This window comes from Camarhynchus parvulus, chromosome 2, assembly GCF_901933205.1.
Source record: "Camarhynchus parvulus chromosome 2, STF_HiC, whole genome shotgun sequence".
Taxonomy (NCBI): domain Eukaryota; kingdom Metazoa; phylum Chordata; class Aves; order Passeriformes; family Thraupidae; genus Camarhynchus; species Camarhynchus parvulus.
Genome location: NC_044572.1, coordinates 153097 through 170797, shown reverse-complemented (window position 1 = coordinate 170797; position 17701 = coordinate 153097). Strand labels below are relative to the sequence as shown.

The window sequence follows — 17701 nt, the reverse complement described above, 5'->3', positions numbered from 1 at the left end:
GGATGCAGTGACAGTGGCAGAAGGACCACAACTCAGGCCAGAAATAAGGCCCAGATTTCAGCAGTGAAGGCAATTAACCGCTGGACCCCTTACCCAGCACCACTGTGATCTCTCTGGCATGGGCAACAGTCAAGTCAGGCTCAGATTTTCTGACAGATCCGTCACTGTTCAGGCAGGAGTGACAGAGGGGCAGGCCTGTGATGTGACTGCGCTGTGCAGCAAAGCCTGGGTGCTCCTCTGGCCACTCCCTGCTCCAGGTTCCAGGAGCTGCCTCTCCCTTGCAGAGCTCGCCTTCCCTGGCCGTGGAGCTGCTCCTTGGTGGGCATGGGGGGCCTCAGCTGTGGGCTGTGTGGGGCTTGGGGCAGGGCTCAGGCTGGAGACAGACAGAGCAGCTGGGCAGTGCCCAGGCTGGCCGAGTGCCCTCAGTACAGGATTTTGGGGGCAGCATCACTGAGGTGCCCCCTGCCAGGCTTCCCAGTCTGTTGGGCCCTGTAGGGCTGCACGGGGGGTTGGTCACCCTCTGAACCAGAGGGGGATTGCTGTGCTGGCTGGAGAAGCACTGGCTCATCCTGCGTGTCCTGGAGCTCTGCCTGGGGAATGGGAAAGTGTCACAGCCAGCCCCCCCCGTGCTGCTGGCACAGCCAGCCCAGGCTCTCCGCTGTCCCACAGACACTGGCACCGTGCAGATTTCCTGTCCTGGTGGTTTGTACCCACCTCGAGTCAGCTTTGGTAGGGGCTGGGGTGTCACTCGGTGACTTAGCATGTGCAGATGTCCAAAGCCATGCTGTGCAAGGGCAGCGCTGAGAGAGGAGGGAGATTCCCTGTGTCAGAGCATCTGTGAGGCCCAGTGCAGGCAATGGCTCCTGCTGTGTGCAAGCTGGCAGGTCCTGATGGCCCTGCCACGGAGCTGGGCTGGGAATCCTCAGTCGCCCAGTTTGGATCAGTGAATCCACACAGACGTTCAGTTCAGCAGTGCTGGGAGGAACACCTGTCTGTCTGTCTGTCCGTCCGTCTGTCTGTCACCCCAGAACGCGCCCCCCCACGCCTGGGAGCTCTGTGGGTGCTCAGCGTGGGGGCCAGCTCCCAGGGAGAGCCGAGGGTGATGTCTTTCAAGTGACACATCTGCATCCTGGGGCTCCTGGCTGCTGGCAGCCAGCCCATGTGTTTGGGCTCATGGAAGCTGTTCAGGAGGAAGGACCCAGCAATGTGCAGGTAACAGCATGCAGCAGTGCTTCGTTTAGAAACCCAGCCTGACAGAGACTCCTGACTCTGGGCTGGCTCTGGGAACAGCAGCCACAGGGGCTCCCAGGATGACCAAATTCCAGCTGCTGGCTCCTTGACATGGGGGTGAGTTGTGTCCTCCCCAGCAGGGTTTCACCGGCAGGCAGCTCTGCCTTGGCTCTCAGCTCCCTTCAAGGACCTGTTGGTTTCTGGGAGTGGAGGTGTCCCACGAGCTGGAGTTGTGTTCAGCCCTGCTCAGGGTCCTGAGCTGCTGTAGCTTTTGGGGAGGCTCTGAGCCCTGTTCAGCTGCAGGCTCCAGCCAGGCTCTGGGGAGCCAGTGTGCTAAGGTGACTCACAATAATCCTGGTTTTTATTTGGAATAAATGATGACATGTTGGCAACGAGGGTGGAGGGGCAGAGTGACTGATGGCTCTTGGGAGACCGCTTGGCAGGCAGTTAATGGCATTGATCTGCACTGTGCTGTTGGCCTCTGCAGTACCAGAGAACACAGGGTTTGCTCCATGCCAGGGTGACCTCGCCCATCCTGGAGCTCCTCCATGACCATCCTGAGCCACACACTGACAGTTCCCTGCCCTGTGCAGCAGCAGCAGTGTCCCTCTGCGTGTGAGGGAGCAGGGCTGGCACTCCAGGGAAGACACCTGCCCTGCACTTGGCCATGACCCCAGGGGGAGCCCAAAAGGGCTCTCCAGCTAGCGCCTCTTGAAAATTCAGCATAGCCCATTCCCTGAGCCAAAACTGGTTTCCTCCACACTGTAAGGGCCTGGTAGCAGCACCCAGCATAATGTCACCAGGAAATATCACCAGACCCTGTGTTTATTTGCCAAATTGCTCTTGAAAATATTAAAGAGATCCTAAAAAGATCCTCAGGTGATTATGCAAGTTATCTCCTTCCCGATTGGTGGTGCACTTTTGGCTAACTCCCCTTTATCGTGTTCCCTGGGCAGCCACGCCCTCATGAGGAATTCCCAGTTTGCTCTGATCCAGGTGTTTCCCCAAAGCATCTGGGCTGCCACACATCATGCCTGGGAAAAGGCCTTTCTGGTTTTAGGTCATTTTCCATCCAGTGCCATGTTGTCAGCTGGGCTGTACTGAAAAGGCACCAGGGAGCCATGTGAGTCTCTTTTGGGGAGCTTGAGGAAACTGACTGGGAGAGGGACTTGGGGAGCTGTCAGCAGTTTGGGGGTTCAGTTCTGCAGGCGTTGGCCCAGAGGCAGGTAGGGTTTGCATGTCCCCTGTCACTCACCCCATGGACAGGGGGCATATCCAGCCACTGCCAGGGTGTCACCTCCAAAGGGATGCAATTCCTGAGAGCTCTGGCCTTGCTGGGAGCACCCAGCAGCTCCTGGGAGAAGCAGGAGCTGCACAGCACAGGGTCAGTGAGCAAGCATGGCTGGGCTGAGAGGGAGCTCCCCCACAGCTGGGTGACTCCAGGCAGCTGGAGAGAGGTGCAGGGAGCTTGGAGGGGCTGCAGGGGCTGATAGAAGCTGCTCCTTCTTTCAAAATGGAGCCCTGGCATTCGTGGCAGCCTGTGCTGCTCCTCAGAAGTGTGATGGAAGGGCATGTCCTGGTGGGTTGGGGCTCCTGGCCTGGCTGGGTGAGGGAGCAGGGGTCACATCTGCACTGCCTAGGGCCCTGCAGGACTTTCCCCTCTGCAGGAGGAGCTTCTCCCAGGCCCTCTGGTTCTGCTCTCCCTTCTCTGGGGGCACTTGGGGCTTGGTGCTGGCAGACACTGTCTGAGCTCTGAACAGCCCAGCCCATCCCATCCCATCCCACCCATCCCATCCCAGCCCATCCCATCCCAGCCCACCCATCCCATCCCACCCATCCCATCCCACCCCACCCATCCCATCCCATCCCATCCCATCCCATCCCATCCCATCCCATCCCATCCCATCCCATCCCATCCCATCCCATCCCATCCCAGCCCATCCCATGCCATTCCATCCCATCCCATCCCATCCCACCCCATCCCACCATCCCATGCCATTCCATCCCATCCCATCCCATCCCAGCCCAGCCCATCCCATCCCACCCCATCCCACCATCCCATGCCATTCCATCCCAGCCCATCCCATACCATTCCATCCCAGCCTATCCCATCCAGCCCAGCCCAGCAGCCCCATTCCCAGGACCAAGCTCATCCCGGTCCCAGGAGAGCAGCGTTGTCCCTGCCTCAGCAGCAGCAGGCTCCCTCCCACGAGGAGGCAGAGAGGAGATGGATGCAGCAGTCAGGAGCGGAGCGCCAGCTAATTACCCTTCCGAGTGTGTCTTGTAAATTAAGGGCTAATTAGAGGCAAAGTCAGTGTCATGGTTTTACACGTGTTTCTGTGGCGCTGAACAAGGGGAGGGAGGGAGGGGGAGCATGCAGCAGCCAGGCTGCAGGCAGGCAGCGTGGAGGGCTCTGCAAGGAGGGTCCTGGCAGCCTGGGGTCAGGCTGGGGGGAGCACAGGGTGCAGGTCACAGGCCTGGCACTTTGGGGTGCAGGGTCCTGGCAGCTCAGGTGCAGGGAGCCGTGTCCCACTGTCCCAGCCCGCCCTCCATCAGCGCTGCTGGCAGGTGGGGTCTGCAGGGGGGCTCACAGGGCATCCCTGCAGGGAAAGGGCATTTTGGAGCAGGATGAGCACAGGGAGGAGGAGGGTGGGAGGTACATGCCGTGCTGGTGATGAAGGAGTGGTGGTGATGATGATGATGGTGGTGATGATGGGTGGCAGCCATGCCTGGTGCAGGGCTGGTGGCCACGTCACCCCTCCTTCAGCACTTGCCTTTGCAGGGGGTGTTTGGACTCGAGCTGTCCTGTCAGACACTCGGCAGCCCTGGCTATGCTTGGGCACATCTAAATAGCAACACTTGTGTTTTCATGGAAACAACAAGCACAGAAACATCCATTTGTGTATGAGCTCTGGGGCTTCACGTGGGGTTTCGTGGGGCTCTGCTCTTTGTAGAGGGTGGCACAGCACAGGGACAGGTTGCCCAGGGAGGTTATGGCATCTCCCTCCTTAGAGATGCTCTACACTCATCAGAAACAGTCCAGGGCCATTGGCTCTGGGGGGCCCTGCTTGACCCAGGCTGTACAGGATGATGCCAGGGCTCCCTTCCACCTCAGCCATGCTGGGATCCATGAGAGCCAAGTGAATGTGGTTTCCCACAGGAAGGCAGGTGAGCTGTCCTGGCTGTAGCAGCTCCCACTGAGGACCTGCTTCCACAGGTGTTCCTCTGCTTCCCTGGAAGGCTCCCACTTGTAGCAGTCCCATCAGACCAATGGCTCCTCACAGCCCAGCCTCATCATGGCTGCAGGGCTGGAGCTGTGGGTGTGCAGCATCTGGAGCTGTTCATGGCCCTGCCCTGGGCCATGGCCAGGTGGGCTGCAGTGAGAGTCCCAGCTCAGTGTCTGTGCCTCCGGGCAGGGAAGGAGGACAAGGAGCTTTGCAGTAGGGACAGGGCCCGTTCTCTCAGGCCTGAGCTCCCAGAGCACTGGCTCTGCAGTGGCTGGAGCAGAATGGCCTGAGGGGGGCTGGGAGGGGGCTGGTGCTGGGTAGGTGCAGAGGGATCCCTGGGGCCCCTGTCCTCTGGGGCAGATTGCCTGCAGACTGAACGGGAGGCTCTGTGCTCCCTGACAGAACCATTCTGTTTGCTATTCTGGACATTTTGGGTATTCCTGTAATCCAGAAACACTTGACTCAGTTTGCATCACTGAGTGATCTTGTCCTCTGTGAGTCTCTAGTCCCAAAATCACTCCTCTCTTGGAGGTTCAGGTTTCTGGGCTCAGCCACAGCAGTTTTGAGCTAGTGGAAAAAGGAGGTTCCACCTGCCATCCCCGCCTTACAGACATCTGCTCCCCTGCTTGTTTCTTTGACATCCTCCATGTGATTTCACACTCTCTCCCAGTGCCCCCAGCATGGCTGGATTTCCTGCCAGGGACACACAAGAAAGTGAAGGTGAGAGATGGAAGTGGGTGTGCTGGTTGTGGGCTGGGTTTGGGTTTGCCCGGGGGCCAGAGGCTGTAGTGAAAATCATGACTGTGAACTCCAGCTGTGGGGAAGCTGTGTGCCACAATCGCAGCTGTGCATCCCGGGGTGCTGCCCTGCAAGCCGCTAAGCTGGGGCTCCCTCTGGGAGGTGGGGTGTGCTGGGCTCTACCGTCAGCACCTTCGGGGTGATGCACAAGCACCCCTTGGGAGAGGAGAGCCAGGGAGAGCCTGTCCTCGTGTGGAGCCACCTGAGGAGTGTGACATCGGGTACGGGACAGCTTTGCCGTCTCTCCTCCAGTGCCTCCAGGGAGCAGTCAGTCTGTCCGTGCTCCCAGGCAGCAGTCAGTCTGTGCTCCTGGGCAGCAGTCAGTCTGTCCATGCTCCTGGGCAGCAGTCAGTCTGTGCTCCTGGGCAGCAGTCAGTCTGTCCATGCTCCTGGGCAGCAGTCAGTCAGTCTGTGCTCCCAGGCAGCAGTCAGTGTGTGCTCCCGGGCAGCAGTCAGTCTGTCCATGCTCCTGGGCAGCAGTCAGTCAGTCTGTGCTCCCGGGCAGCAGTCAGTCAGTCCGTGCTCCCGGGCAGCAGTCAGTCAGTCCGTGCTCCCGGGCAGCAGTCAGTCAGTCAGTCAGTCAGTCAGTCCGTGCTCCCTGGGCAGCAGTCAGTCTGTGCTCCTGGGCAGCAGTCAGTCTGTCCATGCTCCTGGGCAGCAGTCAGTCAGTCCGTGCTCCCGGGCAGCAGTCAGTCAGTCAGTCAGTCAGTCAGTCTGTGCTCCCGGGCAGCAGTCAGTCATGTCCGTGCTCCCGGGCAGCAGTCAGTCTGTCCATGCTCCTGGGCAGCAGTCAGTCAGTCAGTCAGTCTGTGCTCCCGGGCAGCAGTCAGTCAGTCAGTAAGTCAGTCTGTGCTCCCGGGCAGCAGTCAGTCAGTCCGTGCTCCCGGGCAGCAGTCAGTCAGTCTGTGCTCCCGGGCAGCAGTCAGTCAGTCTGTCCGTGCTCCCGGGCAGCAGTCAGTCAGTCTGTCTGTCCATGCTCCCAGTCAGTCAGTCCGTGCTCGTGTCTCTCTCCTGCAGGTGCTCCCCACTCGACCAGCAGCACCTCCCTGCACTCGGAGCGCTCCATCAGCGGCATCAACCTCGTGGGTTTCAGCTCCAAGCCGGACGGGATGCACCAGCGCTCCTACTCCGTCTCCAGTGCAGACCAGTGGAACGAGGCCGTGGCTATCCCCGGCAGCTGCCCCAACCCCTGTGAGTAGCTGCCCCAACCCCTTCTGGCCTTGTCCCCTCAGCCACAGCAGGAAGGGAGCTCTTTGCAGCCGTGGGGCAGGGCTGAGCTCTGCCCTGTGGCTGTGAGCCCAGAGTGGGCTCCTGAGTGTCAGACACAGCCTCTCACTGGGGCTGTGCCCCTCAGTGAGGATCAGCTGGCAGTGTCCCACCAGGGAGGAAGCTGTCCTGCAAGGCATGGAGAAGCTCCAGCCAAGGGGCCCTGCTCTGCAGCAGGATGGCTCCGAGCCCTCTGCTCTGACCTTGCTCTGAGCTCTGTCTGCTGGGGCACTGGGGTACGTGCCACTGCTTTCCCCCATCACTGCACCTTGCTGGCACCTCCCTGTCCCAGATTTCGGGGCAGTTGAAGGAATAGGAGTGATTCCTGTCTTTGGAGCACACACTGAGCACGGCCCACCCCCTCCCCCCACGCTCACTCGCTCTCAGTGATGTTTCAGGACAGTTGAGTGAATTAAAATAATTCATACATTTCCCAACGTAGCCACTTTGCCGAATTGGAAAATAAATGCTTTTGTGCTGCATTCATCACTCCTTCGTTCCTGGCTCTGCCGCCGCACTAAAAAAGCAGTTAAATGCACATCAAGAGTGGAGGAGCCATTTCCATGCCTGCTCGCCCCTTGTAGTTCTCATTAGCGCGGCAGCCGCCCCCCCGCCCGCTCCCAGGGGCTTTCGCAGTTTAAAGGAGCCTCTTTATGATCATTACCGGAGTCCGACTGTGCGGGCGCCATTTGCAGCTGAGGAGGCTCCTCATTTGTAACTGTGAAAAACTATCAATTTCAGCGCGCCTGATGCAGCGGCTCCATCATTGGCCCCATCAGCTCCCTGCTGGAAGCGAATTAATCAGACTGTTACTGCTGATGGGGCAGCGCGGGCGAGGGGAGCGGAAGGGCGCAGCGCTGAGCGGGATGTGCCGCAGCCCCGGCCTCGGACAGGGGGCGGCCGGAGGGAGCGCGCTGCGAGGGCTGCGCACGGCTGATGCTTGTCCCGGGCCAGGCAGGGTCCCCCCAGGCGGCGCCTGGCCCGGCCCGGCCCGGCCCGCGGGAGCTCCGTGCCCGCTGTGCTCGGCAGCAGCAGCTCCGGTGTGCTCATGCAGCGCCGCGCGGGCACTGCCTTGGCACAGACCCGTTTTGTGCCATGAGCCCTCTGGAGAGAGCTCCTGGGCCCAGTTCCCTCCTGCCCCAGGAGCTGCCGTGGCACGTCTCAGCCTTCCTCCCAGCAGCCCCTCTGCAGAGCTGGGAGCTGGTGTGGCCGTGTTGCTCTGCCCTGCCCTTCGCTGGGTGGCACAGGACAGCAAGCCAGCCCATGCCCCCATCCCTCTGTCCCCTGTCCTGCTCTCCATCCCTCTGTCCCCTGTCCTGCCCCCTGTCCTTCTGCACCCATCCCTCTGCTCCTTGTCCTTCTGCCCCCATCCCTCTGCCCCCTGTCGTTCTGCCATCCATCCCTCTGCTCACTGTCCTTCTGTTCCTGCCCATGGAGGAGCTGTCTGTGCTCACAGCACCTGGACCAATCTGCTTCTTCTGTGCACAGTAACTGAAGACTCAAATGAGAACTGATCTGCATGGTCTGTTGTAGCAGGAAAAGGAATAATGTTTTTAAACTAAAAGTGGGTAAGTTTAGACTAGACATAAGGAAGAGATGTTTTATTGAGAGGGTGGTTAGGCAACAGGATGCCCAGAGCAGCTGTGATTGCCCTATCCCTGGCAGTGCCCAAGGCCAGGCTGGACAGGGCTTGGAGCACCTGGGACAGTGGAAGGTGTCCCTGCCGTGGCAGGGGTGGTGCTGGGTGAGCTTTAGTCCCTTCCCATCCAAACCATTCTGTGATTCTGTGCTGCTGCTCCTGCCAGTGACCTGGAGGGATGGGGTGTCATCCCAGTGCTCCCTGTTGTCCTGCCTGCTGGTGGCTGCTCACCCCCTCTCAGGTGCCCCTGCCCTGTGCTGTCCCCAAGCCCTGTCAGTGCTGCACAGACTGGGCACGGGGCCAGCTGCTCTGGAGGGCCCCCAGCACAGCACGGGTGTCCCAGGCATTCCCCATCCCTGCTCTGTGTCCCCACAGCACAGCACGGGGGTCCCAGGCATTCCCCATCCCTGCTCTGTGTCCCCACAGCACAGCACGGGGGTCCCAGGCATTCCCCATCCCTGCTCTGTGTCCCCACAGCACAGCACGGGGGTCCCAGGCATTCCCCATCCCTGCTCTTGTCCCCACAGCACAGCTGACAGAGGTGGGCTCTCAGTGTCCCGAGGGAGGGGGCATTTGTTTGGGGCAGTGCTTCCCACATGGCAGGCAGTGCTGAGCTGAGCAGCACAGCCAGGAGCTGAGCTGAGGGAGGCTGCCCTGCAGCACAGCTGAACCCCAGCTCTGCCAGGGCCAGGCTCTCTGCTGTGCTTCAGTTCCTCAGGGCAGGGCAGGTGAGGGGTTTTCCTGTGCTCAGAGCTGGCTTTGGGCACATAGCAAGGCTGTAGGCTGCCATCCCAGCTCCTGGGGACCGGCTGTCTGCTCTGGTTGTGCCCTGGAGAGTACATGGAGGAGCAGTGGGATGGGGCCAGTCACATGAACATGCTGCAGCACATCCTATATCTGTCCCTTGTGCAGGAGCTCTGCAGCCCACCTGTGGGGTCCCAGGGTCCCCCCTAAGGCTGACTGCTTTGGAGAAGGGCCCAGGAGGTCCCAGGTGTGCCTGTGAGAGGTTCCCTTGGTGAGGTGGGGCTCTGGAAGTCCTTGGGTGGGTCAGAGGGGTTCAGTTGTCCTCCTGGGGAAGGAGAGAGTGAGCAATGCCTGATCTAACAGAGGGAGTGTGTTCCATGTGCTGCCCCCACCCCATTGCCACCCTGTCCCCATCCCACGGGGGCCCTGCAAGTCCCCAGCTCTGTGTTGGCTGCTGGGCAGTAAGAGCAGGGACGTGGGTGATGATCCCAGGAGCTGCCAGGCTCACAGCAGGCCACAGGAGGGGGAGGGGGAGTGCAGAAATGTGCTACCCCTGTCGCTGAGCCTGGAGTGGGGCAGGGTGCCAGAGGTGTGGGATTTGGCCCAGGGAGCATCCTGGTGAGCAGGTGGGCAGCAGAGGGAGGAGGGAGGCACCACGTGTAGGATGGTAGCACCACGAGAAAGTTCAGGTCCCCTGTGACATGTGGCTGGGAGCTGAAGGTGCTTCACACCTGCTCTAAGCATGGTCCTGTGGCAGGATCAGTAATGTATATTTAGAAAACTGAAGTCTGATTTTATTAGATTTATCTCTCTTAATTGTCAAGGGTGAGCTATTTCCCCATGGATAAATAGCAGCAGAAACACCCTGCTGGTGTGTGTCAGTGAGGAGAAACCAGAGCTGGGAGAGCTCCAAGGCTGCAGCCTCTCTCAGCTGTGTGAGGGGACACCGGCTGCACCTCAATCCCTGCCTGGGGCAGCTCCTGCCTCTGACCCTCTGTGCCTCTCTCCACCCCACTTTTGGTGTTTGTAGAGACAGAAACCAGTCTGACCAAACCAGGATGAACCAAGGGAGCAGAGGATGGGCTGGGGTGGGAGAAAGCCTTGGCAGGTCCCTGCCATCCCACTGCTGGAGCTGCTGCCCTTGTGCAATGCTGTGGTTCCTTTCTTAACTCCAGGTGCCACAGAACATGGAAATGGGAAGTCACACTTGCTGGGGGACACTGGGCTGCGGCAGAGGACGGCAAGCTGCCTGGGGCAGGGGTCCTGGGCATGGAGCTGCCATCTGTGCCCTGGGGTGGGTGGACACTGGAGAGGCAGGAGTGGATTTAGGAGAGGGTTAACAGTGCAGCGAGGACTCCTGCGCCTCGTTGCCTTCCCCGGAGTCTGCATTTTTATGCTGATTGGAAGCCTGCGCTGTGTGTGCTGCTGAAATTGAATGTCAGGCTTTTGATTTTGTTGCTGGTCTCTAATGAAATTTGACATTTAATGGTGAGTGCAGCGGCAGCGTGTGTGTGTGTGATCGGAGCTTGATTAGCGCACTCTAATTGACAGTAATTAGGCAGCTCCCTGATTGTTTCTAATTCTGCTATTAATTGTAAGGAACAGTATGATTGAGGATAAATTTGGTGCGTTGCTGCTGGGGATGCAGCTTCTTCAGCTCCGTATCGGAAGCCTATTGAGCCCATCATGCTCAGGTTCCTGAGTGTGGCAGCCCCAGTCACCTCGTCTGGCAGAGCAGTGCTGGGAGGGCAGGGCTTCTGCAGAGGCTCTGCAGCTCCTGGGGCCCAGGTCTGCCTGGAGAGCCACAGACCTTCTGGGCTGTCCCTTGCCAAAATGCTTCCCAGCCCCGTGAGGGCACTGCTTCCCCAGGAGCACACCTTTGGGACCTGGGGCTGCTGCAGAGGTGCTGCTGCCCGTGTCCGGCTGCGCGGGTGCCGGCGCTGCCCCTGTGTGATCATTCTGCATGGGTCCCCGTGCAGACTGGTGCAGCCTGACTGCCCAGGGAGCTGCCAGCCCTCAGCTGCAGTGGGTGTGGGAGTGATCCTGTGCCATGGGGCTGGCCAGGTCCTGCCCTGTCTCATGGGGTCGTGTGAGTCGAGCCAGCCCAGTACCAGGGCTGGCTCCAGAGCACTTTGGTTTCTCTGGAAAGAGGAGTGTCACTGTCCCATGTGCATGACTTGCCTTATTTTTGTCCCCAGCTAATGGTACTGCCGACTCCCTCAGCTCCAGCCCAAACATTTCCAGCGCTGCCAGCCCAAAGCTGGAGCCGCCTCCGTCACCACATGCCAACAGGAAAAAGCATCGCAGGAAAAAGAGCACGGGCACAACTCGGCTTGATGGCCCCAGCACGGCAGCAGAAGGTAGGAAGGGTCTGCCTGGGGGCAGCTCTGCTGCTCACAGGGTCCTGGGTGCTCTCTGGGGACTGGGGCTTGGAGTGCTCCTCATGCAGGCCCAGTGGTGACATGGGGCTCAGAGCACTCCTTGTCCCAGCAGCTTGGGCTGAGGCAGGAAAGGGCTACCAGCCTCTCTGATCTGCCTTTCCCTCCATCTCCCACGTGCCCTGCGCAGCCACCATCGTGCTGTGCGTGCTCAGACAGTCACTGGTAGTTACAATTGCTAGCTGTAGCAGCAGACCTGAGAGTACACCATATGGTTAAGGTGTGCTCTCAGACACTTTCCACCACAAGCACCTAATTCCATTGACTTGTAAATTGGCCAGACTTTCATAATTTAGAAGACCTGTGCTGGGTACCTGCCTCAAGCCAAGGGTCTTTTGGAAGAGCTGATCTGCTTCAGGGGACCAGCTGAAGGCACATGCATTGCTTTCCCAATGTTCAGAGAATTGATGGGGTTTGTGTTGAGAAATTCTGGTGTCTGTCATTGCTGAAGAGGGGCCCAAAGCCTGACAGGGAGACTGCAAGGCATGGGGAAGACCCCAGATTTGTCCAGGTAGAGATGAGCCTGGCACCCCTGTTCTCCAAAGCCTGCATCATGATGTAGCTGCTGGAAAAGTGAGATTTGACTTTATTCTTGGTCATCCTGTCCCACAGCACTCAATAAGCTTCTGTAGTGAACCAAAGTAAAGATGTAATTCACCGGGTAGGAGGTTTCAGTACAAGTGTTTGAAGCTAACAGTTGCTGCAAAACAAACCAGGAAATATTAGTCTGTACCTGAAGGTGCTGCAGCTGTCCTGGCACCTTGCTCCAAATCACCTGTCTGCCTGCAGTCCAGCAGCACAGGTGTCCCATAGCAGAGCTCAAGTTCTTGGAATCATTGCTTGATGATGTGCAGAGTTGGGCAGCTCTGTTGGGTTTTTTCGCTGTTGTAGTTGTCTGCATCTGAAATGCACAAGTCTAAGACAGGCTTTCCCTCTGTGGTGGTTGACTGAGGAGCCTTGAGCATCGTTTGAGTCTGTCAAATTGGTGTCCCATGATAGCAAGAAGCGTTGCCTGTATTTGCACTTTGTTCTTAGCTCTGTGTGTGTGTTGCCTCCTCAGACCCACTGTTGCCCTGCCCAAATTGGTTTGCAGTTCTCAGTCCAGTGCTTGGCAAAAGGAGAGGCTCATTCTTTGTGTGAATAGTGGGGCAGTGAAGGAGGGCATGGTTTTGCACCCCCACACGTGAGACTGAGAAAGCATGTGCTGAAGTAGTGTGTCCTGCCCTGTAAATAAAATGCTAAGGGAGTTGTAAAGGAGGTCCAAAGCTGACCTCAGTGTGATGATTGGCTTGTGATGTGGACACGAGGGCTCTCAGCTGACCACAGCAAAGGCCAAGAAGCACAGGACTGGTGTGTCAGTGCTTGCAGAGGAGCTCTGGTCCTGCAGCCACTCTGCTGACAGAGTGTGGGAGGTGCAGAGGCTGGGACCTGACCTTACACAGAATGGGATGCCATTTCCTAGTGGAAAAGGGAATTGGATGTGGGAACACTTTTATGAAGCAGTAACATGGAGTAACCACTGCATGAAATCTTAAAATTTGATTCGTTCCTTTCAACAGCACATGCGTGCTTGGCAGAATTCCCAGCCCTCTGCTCCCAGATGCACAGGCTGGAGGGCTGTCACCCTTCTTGTGTGCCCAGGACAGGAGTCCTTGAGCAATCCCAGGTTTTCCATCATCTCATAGGGATGTTTGTTCAGACCCATGGTCACTCTTTCTGTCCTCCCTGGTTTGGCAGCATGGAGTGATGGGGGTGGAGACATGGGGCAAGCATGAGGGCATCAGAGTATTTTTGTTGTTTCGTGCATTGGTCCTTGGCTGTGGTGGTGAGCTGGGCAGAGGTCTGTCTTACCTGAAGTGTTACCCAGGCCCTGTCTCATTTTGGCATGAGGGGGACATCCTCAAGAGAGGACCATGTGCATCCCTGTGCTCAGTATGAATTATGGAGCTGGGTCACACATCCTTCCCACCCCCCCTGCAACGTGCCTGCTGCACAGCTCCTGCCCTGGTACCTTTGGGAGTGACTTGATTGGTCTCTCTCCTGCCCTGAGCTCCAGGACTGTTCCAAGAACTGATGCAGCTCTGGACACTGTGGCAGCTCATCAGCAAGACCAGCAGGCCAGGGCAAAGGCAGAGGAGCGAGTGACTCTGGGACTGGTGTTCAGGTGGCCACCCGTGATGGGTCACTGTCCTGCATGCCAAGCAGAGACTGGCAACAAGCACGAGGAGGTGCTGAGCCTCTGCTTGGGGTCCCGTCCCAATGTCTGAATGGTCCAGCTGTGAACCCTTGGCTGAGCACTGCCCCACACCATGGGCATGGCCAGTGGTTTGTGTTATGGACTGGTGTCCATAAGTATGACTGATACCCCCTTGAATCTTTTTTAGCTGCTTTGAACAGTTATGGCAGTTTTTTCAGAGCAGGGTAATTTGAGTTTTTTGCTTCTGCATAGTCAGCATGGTGTTAGCATGAAACTGCTGTGCCAGGAGCGGGCTGCTGGGCCCTGTGGCAGAGCTGCCATCCCTTGTGGCTGAGCTGCTGTCCCCTCGTGGTGCTCATCCCTCTGTGGAGGGTTCACTGTCCTGGCAGGAGCATGGGGACAGCCCAGTGAGGAGCCATGCTTTCTGTTAGCTCACATCAGTGTGGCTGTACTGGTGTGGGGAGTACTGTGGAGGGACACCCCCAAAACACCCCAGCCACCAGGAGCTGCGTGGGGCCAGGCAGGGTGTCAGGCTCAGCCTCATCCCTGCGGGCAGTAGCAGCCCTGGGGTACGTGAGGGAGCAGGTTTGGACTGTGCTCAGGCTGCCTGCACCTGCCTCCACCCGCCCCACGCCGGGAGCTAGGCACGAGCAGCTCAGGTTAGCATCCTGGGAAAGTTGGTGAGGTCTGGGGATAAATTGCCATCAGTTTATCTCATTTAGGAGGTAATCAGAGCCAGGGACGTGCAGAGCAATTGAATCTTAGTTGTTCTGAAGTATCATAAATCAAACGAGCTGTTGCTTTTTTACATGGGCTCATGTTAAAGAGAGCTCTGTGTCAGGCTGCCAGGGAGCATCCGCAAACTATGGCAGGCGTGGGATTGGGCTGCCGGAGATGTCACCGAGCTGGGGAGTGCAGCTCAGGCTGTCAGGGAGCACCCACAGGCTGGCAAACGTGTGTCAGGCTGTCAGGGGACGAAGATGCTCATCCCCCTGGTGTAGGTGCAGTGTCATCCTGCAGGGACCATCAGGAAGGTCTGCTCTTATCAGAGCCCAGCAAAGCTCTGTGGCCAGGAGTGCCCTGTCCTGCCGTGGAGCAGCCCACAGCCCCCCTGCAGCCACACTCCTCTTGGCCTGGACCCTCGGCCCCTGCTCGTGCTCCCAGGAGGGCCAAAGAGCCGGCAGACACGGCTGAGGGCAGCAGCACCTTTGCGACACTCCCTGCTCCACTCTCCCCATGGCTGCCAGAGCTCCGGGGATAATGAACTTCTCATGTGCTTAAAGAGTGATGCAGGGTGCATGGCGAGAAGCTGACAGCCCCTTAATGTGCTTCTCAGTGGCGGCCAAACGACGCGGTTTTGTCTTTGTTTTTTAGTTTTAAAACCCACAGGAAATTGATGGCCAGTAAAGAGTTGTGTTGGGGCGATGTGCGTGATTAATGCCAACTGTCAGGGGCTGTCGAGGCCCATCGTGGCAAGGCAGGAGTGTGAGGCTGAGCCGTGCTCACCAGATTGCTGGGGATTCCAGCTGCTATCGCTCAGCTCCCGCCTGCCCCACACAACTTGTGTCACCCGCGCGCTTCCTTCCACCAAGCCTCTTAATTCAGTGCTAACAAGTCACTCCAGCTCATTACGGACCTTGGAGCTCCCTGCTCACTCCTGGCGGGAGGGAGGCAGCCTGTGTTGGGCATTCTGTGGTTCAGCTGGTCCCCTGTCTCCATCAGGTCCCACCCCTTCAGTCTGTGGTTCCTGGGGACCTTACACAGCTCCGTGTTACCCCTCTGAGAGACCCTCGGGTGCACACCCCTGACCCTGCCTGAAGCCTCTGCTCACACCATGAGCTGTCTGTACCCTCCCTCCTGTGACCTGCCTCCCTGACACCTGCACACACCCCCCGGCCCTTCTGCCACCCTCCAGGCCTCACCCACTGTGCACACACTGCACCCACACTGCATCCTCCCTGCCACGTACACAGAAATGACACTGTTGGACCCTTACATGACCCCCTCTGCACACCCCTGTGCACCTGCGGTGTCCCTTGGGAGCACCTGCTCCTCCTGACACACTGTCCTTCCCCACACATGTTTGGGACCCCACTGTATGCCCCCCTGCACAGCTCAGTGTGCCCCTCCACGCTCGAGTCCCCACTGCTGCTGCCCCCCAGCCCCACGCCATGCCTGGGGGTGCCTGCCAGCTCAGCCGGGGGCACTCTGGGCCCTGGGGGCGCCAGGACAGCAGCATGGGGGGTCTGCACAGCGCTGCTCCTGCTGCGCTCTCCTGGCGCTGTCCCCGCGGAGGGCCTGTCCCTGTCGCACTAATACAGGTTGGGAATATTGGGTTTAATGATCTGCAAAATGAGGAGGTAGCGAGCTGACATTTACGAATGGTGCTGCATCCTTCTCTTCCCAGACGCCTGCTAATTTGTTGATATCCCAAACACCTCATAATGATATGGTACAGTCGCAGCTTGCAAACAAGCACCCGAGGCCAGGGGCTGCCAGCTGCCCTGCTCCAGGACCCTTCTCCCAGGCTTGGCAGCCAGAGAGCAGAACTGCGGGCCAGGGTCTCCCTGCATGTCTGACAGGACCTGCCCTGGTTCCTGCCGTGTGCCCCACATGCTGGAGGCATCCCCCCACCTCCTCCCTGTGTGACTGCCCACTCTCCAGGGCATCTGGAGGCACTTCTACTATGCCAGCACAAAGCAGGAGAAGGGATGGGAGTGGGAGAAGGACAGCATGCAGGGAGAGGCTGGATGTGACTGGGAGATGGTGAAGAGCAGAGGTGACAGTGGAGACTTCTGCTTCAGGAGTGGGGCTCAGTGCCAGCTCTGCTTCCTGTGTTGCTGATGTGAGTGGGATCCTGTTCCTCTCTGCCGGACCTGCCAGGATGCAGGGAAGGTGTCCTGCACTGTCCTGCTCCCATCTGCTCAGGAAGGAGCCAGCTGGGGAGCTGTCTGGCATGGAAGGCTCTCTGCCTGGTGTGCTGGGATGGAGATGCTCCTGCCATCCCCTGTGCTGAACTCCCCCTTCCCACGAGGGAAGAAAGCGCTGCCCTGGGCCTTTGGGCTGGCGTGGCGGAGCTCTCCCCAGTGCCCTGTGTAGAGAGGGAATTGCTGTGCTATGTCCAAGTGCTGGGAGCACAGTCCTGCTGCACTTGGTGGGAACCAGAGGGACTTTGCTCCGTCCTCTGTCCTCACAGAGCTGCTTCGTATCCTGGTGCTTCTGGGACAGGGGAGCAGCCCCCCATATTGCTGCCTGTGCTCTGAGAGTGCTGCCCCAACCTGTGTGGGGGCATCTCGGGTAGGGGTGAGCATGGGGCCAGCCTGTCCCACTGCAGCTCCCCGGGGAGCACGCTGCCTGCGTGCACGCCACGGAGAAGCAGGGTGTCCATGGGAGTGGAGGTGGGAAGTACTGCTCCCGTGGCTCCATGTCAGGGTGGGCACCAGTGCAGGGTGTGGCCAGAGCCCTTTGCAGAGCAGGACCAAGCTCTGCCCCCCTCCGTATTGAAGCTGAGGCATTTTTAGCTCCCCGGTGTACCCCTTGTGCTCAGAGCTGTACTTCCCCCCACTCAGAGCTTAGAGAGGGGCCTTGGCACGAGCTGTGAAGGCAGCACTCTGTGTCACTGCTGCTCCCCTTCCTTTTCCTCTCTGGCATCCCACAGGTGTCAGTGGGACACGCTGTTCCACTGGGCACCCTCGCCCCAGGGCTGCCTTGAGCAGCAGGTGCAGGCTCCCTTGCATCTTGGTGGGCACTTTATACCCTCCTGCTGTCCCTTTGGTCTCACACAGGATGTCTCCATTCCTCATTCTTGGCAGCCCCGTGGTGCTTCCCCCCAGGGCTGGGGTGTTGGCAGAGGGAGGGTGACTGCCCTGGGCTGCTCCTGTCCCTGCAGGCCCTGCCCATGGTCTTGGCTGGCGCTGGGCTCTGGGTGCCACGTGGCCCTGCTGTCCTGGCCATGCCCTCCCTAATCCTGCTCCTGCTCAGAGCCCTGGTTCCTGGGCAGTGTTGGAAGGGGGGTCGTGGGGTTAACACCCATTAGCAGAGCCGGCTCACACCACTCTGCTCAGCAACTCTTCACGGAGCTCAGTCTTTAAAACATCATCAAAAAATCATCAAGAGAGAGAGAGAGGCAGCGCATTCATTTCCACTGCCCACTAATTCTAAT

The 17701-nt window shown here is 58.8% G+C and overlaps 1 protein-coding gene across 2 annotated transcripts in view; it reads left to right on the top strand.

Annotated features, from left to right (window-relative positions):
• The window catches only part of AGAP3 (ArfGAP with GTPase domain, ankyrin repeat and PH domain 3), a 117996-nt gene that overhangs the window by 92899 nt on the left and 7396 nt on the right, over nucleotides 1–17701 (top strand). For both annotated transcript variants that reach the window (XM_030943302.1, XM_030943303.1), the window contains exons 12-13: nucleotides 6273–6446; nucleotides 11103–11264. In XM_030943302.1, the coding sequence (XP_030799162.1) occupies nucleotides 6273–6446; nucleotides 11103–11264 (336 nt within the window). The remainder of the gene's footprint in view (nucleotides 1–6272; nucleotides 6447–11102; nucleotides 11265–17701) is intronic.